Source organism: Callorhinus ursinus, unplaced genomic scaffold (genome assembly GCF_003265705.2).
Source record: "Callorhinus ursinus isolate GAN/ISIS: 27379988/994484 unplaced genomic scaffold, GSC_fseal_2.0 scaffold1160, whole genome shotgun sequence".
NCBI lineage: Eukaryota > Metazoa > Chordata > Mammalia > Carnivora > Otariidae > Callorhinus > Callorhinus ursinus.
Window position 1 is genome coordinate 1 of NW_027398215.1, and position 8,619 is coordinate 8,619.

At 49.5% G+C, this 8,619-nt stretch overlaps 1 protein-coding gene across 1 annotated transcript; it reads left to right on the forward strand.

The window, feature by feature from the left end:
- The first annotated feature begins 4,146 nt into the window (after nt 1-4,146).
- On the forward strand, nt 4,147-6,792 carry LOC141372118 (leucine-rich repeat-containing protein 52-like). The gene is made up of 2 exons (XM_073890606.1): nt 4,147-4,214; nt 6,346-6,792. Exon 2 carries the CDS (start codon nt 6,426-6,428, stop codon nt 6,669-6,671), a length of 246 nt encoding a protein of 81 aa, XP_073746707.1. The 5' UTR covers nt 4,147-4,214; nt 6,346-6,425; the 3' UTR covers nt 6,672-6,792.
- The last annotated feature ends 1,827 nt before the right edge of the window (nt 6,793-8,619 follow it).

The following is an 8,619-nucleotide window of genomic DNA, read 5'->3' on the forward strand; positions in this document are numbered from 1 at the left end:
TGTTGGGCTGCTATGTGGTCCAATCTAGGTTTCTCTCTAGAGAGTCATTTCTTCTGGGCCACCCAGAGTGTAGCAAAATATTACCATGGTCCCTTCAAATTCCAGTTGGGAGCTGGTCCTAAAGAGCAAGGCCAAAGACACAAGAGTTTGAGAACTGTTGTATGAGGCCAGACCAATAGCCCACCCATTCTCTCCTGTATGCATTCAACAGACATTTATTGAGCATCTACTATGTGCCAGGCGTTAGGGAGACAAAAGTGAACAAAGAGGGCCTCTGCTCTCAAACAGTTCTCTAACACTAACTGGGGAGTAGTAATAAGTACCCTTTGATGCCATGCCCACAGCACCTGCATCCTCACTTGTCCTCACCTGCATTTACCCTCGTTTCCTTCTCTGCAGTCTCAGAGGACCGAAGAGTGCCCCTTCCCAGCTCAAAACTTACCCCTCCATTTGGTCCTGGGGACCTGTTTCTGACTCCTCTGGGACTGCACACCCCTTGGTTCAGTGAATCTTCCCCAAACCCTTACAAAGGAAGTGGGATCAGTATTTGTCTATCGTAGAGTAATCCAAGGTGGCAAGGGGTTAGCTGACCCACCTATGGTCTTCTATCTCCCCAGGTTCACTATCGTCTGAGCATTTTGTCGATGACATTGACCCCAATGTGTGTTAATAAGATAACATTTCATTCATTCAACAGCCATGCTTTGAGGTCTAGTACGGGTGAAGCACTGTTCTGGGTGTTAGGGGCATAACAGTGAACCACTGTTCTGGGTGTTAGGGGCATAACAGTGAACCACAGAGACAAAAATCCATGTCTTTGTGGAGTTTATAATCTAGTGGGAAGAGGCAGACAAATGAGTAGGACATAAATCCACTTCCCTGACAAATACATAATCAGCTGGAGAAAAAAAATAAGACAAAGAACCATACATCTAGTGATGTTCGGGCGAGCTAGGGCCTAATAAGGAGAAATGGGAGAATCAGGTGAGGTCTTTCTCGGGGTTCAAGGTGGAAGTCTTATGACAAAGTGGTGACACTGACAGAACCCGGTGCTGCATTCTCAGTAGCGGGTACAGTTTAGTAGAGAAGGGAGTCTCCAAATCCTACCCTCCAGTGTATGTTGTCACCATGTGAAGGCTGAACCCTCCACGCAGCCCAGATGGTTCCTGAGCAAGCGCACCAGCACTTGCCTGCCCCCGGCTCCTTGGGAACCTGCAGCCGACCACAGGGCAGAACTGTGGTCCCTGCAGGCGAAGAAAGGAGCAGTTTGCCTTAGAACGACTGGGTTCATACCAGTTTTCTGAAAGGGAGGCTTTCTGGGCTCCTGCACTAACAGATGTGATTCTGAGCCACAGAAACTCTTGCTCCTGCAGACACAGGATTCTGGCAAACAGGTTTTCTGCCTGGGAGTAACATGCTATGTGTGGAAACAAACCAGATGGGGGGTGATGTTTCCTTAGGAACTATTTGCCGGAAGAATTTAAACATTAATGACACCTGTAATTGTACCTGGGAGCTTTAACTGGGACAAATGCCCTGGGCCCATGGAATGGGGCTGAGAGAGGGAGGACATGGGGGCTAGTCACCTGTTTCTAATATGCATAAAGGCCCTGGAGTTGTGCAGTGCACAGCATGTACAACAGTACTTGGTAGCCTTTTGTCAGAGGAAAGGAAATCAAGAGCCAGAAAGGGAATAACTGATAAATAATTTATTCATTCTATAGCATGGGAATAATTAAAACTGCTCAGTGAGGTGGTCAAGAATAGAGCTTAATTTTGTAAAGCACCTTCTGTGATGCCCAGCACACACCAGGCACTCCAGGGTCAGTAGTTGGGTCGATAATCTCTAATGACATCAGACCAGAATAGGAAAATAATGTATGACTATCAAACTAATGAAAAGGAAATGAAATAATAAAATAAAAGGCAACAGAGTAGAGAGAAAGAGACATAAAAATAAGTGGGACAAATTGAAAACAAATGTATCAGTCTAACATTAAATGTTAGTGGAATAATTACAATACAAAGTTTGCTAGACTGGACGGAAAACAAAACCCAGCTACATGCTGCTTACAAAAATATGTCTTAAATATAGGAACATAGACAGATTAGAAGTAAAAGGATGGCAAAAGATAAACAAGGCAAACACTAACCAAAAGGAATTCGATGGAGCCACACTAATGTCAAAGATGGCAGACTTTAAGGCAAGAAGCATTACTAGAAATAACGAGAGAGTTTGCTCAGTGAGAAGAGGGTAAATCTACCAGGAAGAGGAAACAGAACTTTCTACACATCTAATAACATATCTTCAATATATGTAAAGCAAAACATGACAGAGCTATATGAAGAAGTAGGTAAATGCACAATCAAAACTGGTCACCTGAACATCCTTCTCACAGTAGCTAGTAGACCATTAATAGACTAAGAGTCACCAAGAGACAATAGTTTTTATAGATAAAAAGTCAGTAAAGATATAAATAACAAAGTCAACAAATATACAGAAGACCTGTATAAAATCACAACTTAATTGGCATCCATAGAACGACACCCTCAGCAAAGATAGAATACACACCTTTTGGGGGCACATGAAAACTTACTAAAATTGACTTTATGTTCAGCCATAAAGCAAATTCTCAATAAATTTCAAAGGACTGAAATCATAGAGAGTATGTCTCTGACCACGGTAGAATTAAAGTAGAATTCAACGATAAAAATATTACTAGAGGGGCACCTGGGTGGCTCAGTCGGTGAAGCGTCCGCCTTCGGCTCAGGTCATGATCCCGGGGTCCTGGGATCAAGTCCCGTGTCGGGCTCCCTGCTCGGCGGCGACCCTGCTTCTCTCTCTCTCTCTGCCGCTCCCCCGCTTGTGTTCTCTCTCTCTGTCAAAATAAATAAAATCTTTAAATATATATATATATTACTAGAAAATCCCCCCAAATTAAGTATTTCTTTCAAGAAATGATACCTCTTATTAACAAGAACAACAATGATCAGACACGGATTCTGTCTTCAAGAGTTTTGTCTGTCGGGCGCCTGGGTGGCTCAGTCGTTAAGCGTCTGCCTTCGGCTCAAGTCATGATCCCAGGGTCCTGGGATCGAGTCCCACATCGGGCTCCCCGCTCAGCGGGAAGCCTGCTTCTCCCTCTCCCACTCCCCCTGCTTGTGTTCCTGCTCTCACTGTCTCTCTCTGTCAAATAAATAAATAAAATCTTTAAGAAAAAAAAAAAGAGTTTTGTCTGTCTGGTTGGGGAGAAAAGATACACTCCTCTGGCCAAGAGCCTCCAAGGGAGGGAGAGTGTCACAGGCGCAGTGAGAACGCAATGGTGGGTCCAGGAGTGGGAATGACCCCATGCAGTCTGAGCTACAAGGGTGAGGGGGCTATGGAAACGCTCCTGGGAGCGCACTGACTCACACCAGATGTTGAAGGCTAGGAAGGACTTGATGAGGCAAAAACTGGAGGAAGAGACATTTGATACAGAAAGAGCACGTCCCCAGGCTAGCTACTGGTAAGGGCAAGATGCAATCAAGGAATTAATAGTTTAATTTGACTGGAGCAAAGTGTCGGTCACTGGAGTGCCAGGAAGTGGGGAGGGCGATGGCGAGGTAGTAGGGGGCAGGTGCGGAGGGCTCTGAGCACCGGGCCAGGTGGTCTGGATGTTATTCCCAGGCCTACAGGTGAGTCAGAGGAGGGCTCTGAGCCAGAGTTTGCCTGGGAAGAGCTGTGCTTGAGGAAGGGAAATCTGGCAGGGGTGTGTGAAATGGCCCAGAGCTGGGCAATGGGGAAAGTGGAGTTAGGGAGACCTGCTGGGAGGTAGGAGGGCTACCACCTTGCCAGTGCCTGGGGAATGGGGAGGGGGAGAGAATGCAGCAGTAGAAAAACCCAGGTCTCCCTCCCCGCAGAGCCACCCACATCCACATCCCGCACTTAAGAGCAACCTAACAAAGCCTTCAAATCACTGCTAATTGCCCCTTTCAAGGTAATGCTCCCAAACGGGACACGGTGTTTCATGTTTAGTCTGCCGCTAAAGCCCCAGTTTGAAAGCTGAATCTTCTTAAAATAGAAGGAGATAAACCCCCAACCCACAGAATCCCACATTTTCCTTTCCCCAACACATCTTTCTTCGTATTGTCCCATACCAGGTCTCTGGCAGTTTGGGGAGGTGACCCAAGCCCCAGACGCCCTCCAGCCAGGCTGAGTGGAGAGAGGACTCCAGGTGTGACTGGGCTCCTGCCTCTTGACGCCAAGTGTAATGGAGCCCCCGGCCCCCACCCCTTTTCCTCTCCTGAGAACTCTCCCCTTGGAGCATGGTCCCCCCAGAGGACCTCTTCCTCTCCTCCCCTCTGTAATCTTTGCACACCATGGAGGTGACCGCCCCACACTGCTTTCCACTCCTGTGTCTACAGCCTCCACCAAGAGCCAGTCCTCAAAGGCATCACGGCCTTCGGACCATCGTCCTGAAAATAACCAACCATTCACCACAGGTGCACTGGCACAGGGGTGAGGCGCGGGGAATGCTATCCAGCTTGCAAGGGACTTCGACAGCCCCCCAGGCCCAACGGCCTCCTCCCCACTCAGCTCACTTCTGTACCCCTTTCCCTAATTCCCCTGTGCAAACCCAATTTCCCTAACTTCCTTGGTTACCAAGGATAGGAATGCATTCACATAACCTGCAGCTCCACACTAGCTTGTCTGTGTCTGCCACTTCTGTAGACGAGCTTAGATAGCTCGGTCTGCGTTTTCTGTGTCTTGTCTCCTGCCTAGATCCTTCAGGTTATCTAGAAACCTCTGTGAGTCTGTTTCCTTATGTGTAAAACAAGAATGATAGACTTGTGTGTGTCAAAGTTGTTATAAGAATGAAACAAGACGTTTGTATACCGCTTAGAATGTAGTCAGAGCTTGGAAAATATTAGCAGCTATTATAATTTTGAGCATGATTATCTCAAGCCCTGGTCTCCACCCTGCGTTGGAGCTCATTTATGTAATGCCTGCTGGATACATTCCCCTGGCACCACACACACACAGGCACCTCTGCATCAACGGGGCGGAGCATATGGAGCTAGGAAAAGGCAGGGCTGAGGGCAAAGCTCTGAGTTCTGTGTGCAACTACTGAGCACCAGGCACAGTGGCTTGCATCCTCGCCTGTGGCAATTAAACCCTCTCAATTACTCTGGGAACAGGTAGCATTCTTTGCACGTGTAACGGTGAGGAAATGGATTCAGAGAGGGAAATGGATATCCTGCCGAAGTTTACAAAATTAGTAAGTAACAGTCTAGATTTGAGCCCTGGTCTGTCTGGCTCCCCCAGAGCCCACTTTGCTTTCTGTTATACACTCAAGTCTATGGCACTTGACATGGGGAGGGGCTCAGAGAAGTAGCCAGGCAGCTGAGTCAGCTGCTAAAAAGGACCGAAGACTCATGTAGGTCGTGTGATGAGCCCGTGATGCCAGCCTCACCGCTGAGAAGCAGAACTGCCTCTCCTACTGGCGATCCTTTTCTCTGAGCTCCCCACACCCCGATTCCCTGAGTGGAGAACACATCGGAGGCATTTCCAGGGAATCTTGTCCCTCCCGAGAGGTGAGCCAGCTGTGACACCCTTGTGGCCCCTGGCTGGACTCAGGCCGGGGTGAAGGGAGAGGGACAAGGTTGTAGGGGAGAAGTGGGAGCCAAGAACAGGGAGGGGAGAGGGAGGCGACAGATACTGACGGGGGGCTCTGTGGAGGGGCAACACTCCGTAGAGATCTTGCTTGTTTCCAACCTCCCAGCCCCTGCTGTGGGGTCTCGTTCCTGGAGGGTCCGTAAGGAGCCAAGTGCAGGGGCGCCTGGGTGGCTCAGTCATTTAAGCCTCTGACTCTTGATCTCTCGGCTCACATGATGATCTCATGGGTCGAGAGATCCAGCCTGGCATTGGGCCCTGCTTTGAGCGGGGAGTCTGCTGGAGATTCTCTCTCTCTCCCTCTCCCTTGGCCCCTCCCCACCCTCTCCCTCAGATAAATAAATAAATCTTCAAAAAAAAAAAAGAAGAAGGCAAGGCCCTTTTCAGGAGGCAAGCTGCCTGCAGCGAAATCAGAAGCGGGGCAGGGGCAAGAAGCAGCGCGGGTGCAGTACGTATCAAACCTGACTGTGCCTGCCTGTCACCTTGTTGACACGCAGATTCTGATTCGGGAGGTTTGGGGGGTGCCTGAGAGCGTGCATCTCTAATGAGGTCCAGCTGCCACCCATGCCACTGGCCCACAGACCACACTCTCAGTAGCGAGGGTCCACATGGCCTCTCCGGGTCCCCTTTGGACCTGCAACCCTGGCGGTTCTACTCTCTCAGCACTCTGCCCGCTGTGTTTTTCCTTGCAGATGATCAAAATGCCACGTGCGTGGAGCCCGCAGAGCTGGTGGGGTGGCCCATCACGCAGGTGGGGAACCCGCTCCGGTACATGTGCATCACGCACCTGGACCGCCAGGACTACATCTTCCTGCTGCTCATCGGCTTCTGCATCTTCTCCACGGGCACCGTGGCCGCCTGGCTCACGGGCATGTGCGCAGTGCTCTACCAGAACGCCCGGCGCAAGGCGAGCGAGGACGACGCCGAGGAGGAGCACGGGCAGAGGGTAGACAGCAGCAGGCGCATCTTCCAAAACAGGGTGGACTCGGGCCAGGACGGGTTCCCTCAGCTGATTTAGTTGCCAGAGACTGCCATCTGATGATGCCTTCCCCCCAGGCTCCCTGCCTTCTGGCTCGCTCTCCCCCTCCCCTTCCCTCATGGCTGTCTTAGACCCCGACTATTTAGTAAAACAAATAAAATGTTTGGTGGCCATTTCACAAGTTGGCCCTTTCCTGCTCAACCAGCTTCCAGGCACTTCCTTGAGCTCAGCGGGATGGCGTAGATCAAAGTCTAGAAAAGTCTAGGAAGCTGGTGCGAAAGTGCAGCTAAATGCTGAGAAAGCCCACCACAAAAGCAGGCCAACTCCCGTTTAATGAACACCTACTATGCCTCTAACTTAGGTGCTGGCAGGAGGGATGAGAGAAACCTAAGACTGAGAGAACCTGTCCTCAGAGAGCAAACAGTCTGGGATGAGTCACGATTGATGTGAATGAAATGGAGAAAACCACAAGACCCGATGGCAAGAACTGACGTCAAGAGAACACGTCCAAACACGTCCACAGGCCAACTTCACACCCCATCTCAAGACAGTCACTAGATCCTATAATACTGACATTAGCTTACGGTGGAAAATTGAGGCCCGGAAAGGTTAAACAAGAGACTGGTCAGTAGCACCGGCCCCCCAAAGTCCACGTTCTTTCCTTTCCATGAAGCTGCCTCCCCAGGAAATGTTTAGCAACACACCCAAGGGCTCATCGTGTACGCCTTGGACCAAACAAAGGAGTGAGGCACACAGAGGCAGCACCGCTTCCTGTGGCCTTACCAAGCGCCCGGCATCGTACCCAGCTTTGTACGCATTTTCTCACCGGGTCGGCCCCCACGACAACAGGTCAGGTGGTTGCTGTTACCCTCGTTTCCCTGAAGCTCAGAGAGGCTAAGTAAGCAGCTCAGGATCAAAGAGTTGATAAGAAGCCGAACAGTTGCTGAAGCCTGGGCTGCCTGACCCCAAAGCCCATGCCCTGTGCTCTACGAGCTGCTATCTTTCATGAAGTGCTAAACAGAAGACCTGAGTGTGTACCAGTGAGATCCACCTCCCCGGACAGGTCAGAGGAAGGGAAAGGGAACAGAAAACGGGGCGGCTCAACCTGAAGACCCTTCAAAACTCCCATCCATGGCCCTACCCACAAAGCCAGCTGTCCCGAAACCCCTTCATGGATCCCACATGATTCCCTGGGGTGTGTTCAGTGTGATGGTTAAGAGTATGAGCTCCTACCATACGATCCAGCAATTGCACTACTGGGTATTTACCACAAAGATACAAATGTAGGGATCCGAATGGGTACATGCACCCCAATGTTTATAGCAGCAATGTCCACAATAGCCAAACTGTGGAAAGAGCCAAGATGTCCATCGACAGATGAATGGATAAAGAAGAGGTGGTTCATATATACACAATGGAATATTATGCAGCCATCAAAAGGAATGAGATCTTGCCATTTGCAATGACGTGGATGGAACTGGAGGGTGTTATGCTGAATGAAATAAGTCAATCAGAGAAAGACATGTATCATATGACCTCACTGATATGAGGAATTCTTAATCTCAGGAAACAAACTGAGGGTTGCTGGAGTGGTGGGGGGTGGGAGGGATGGGGTGGCTGGGTGATAGACACTGGGGAGGGTATGTGCTATGGTGAGCGCTGTGAATTGTGCAAGACTGTTGAATCACAGATCTGTACTTCTGAAACAAATAATGCAATATATGTTAAGAAAAAAAAAAAGAAGAAGATAGCAGGAGGGGAAGAATGAAGGGGAGTAAGTCGGAGGGGGAGACGAACCATGAGAGACGACGGACTCTGAAAAACAAACTGAGGGTTCTAGAGGGGAGGGGGTGGGGGGATGGGTTAGCCTGGTGATGGGTATTAAAGAGGGCACATTCTGCATGGAGCACTGGGTGTTATGCACAAACAATGAATCATGGAACACTACATCAAAAACTAATGATGTAATGTATGGTGATTAACATAA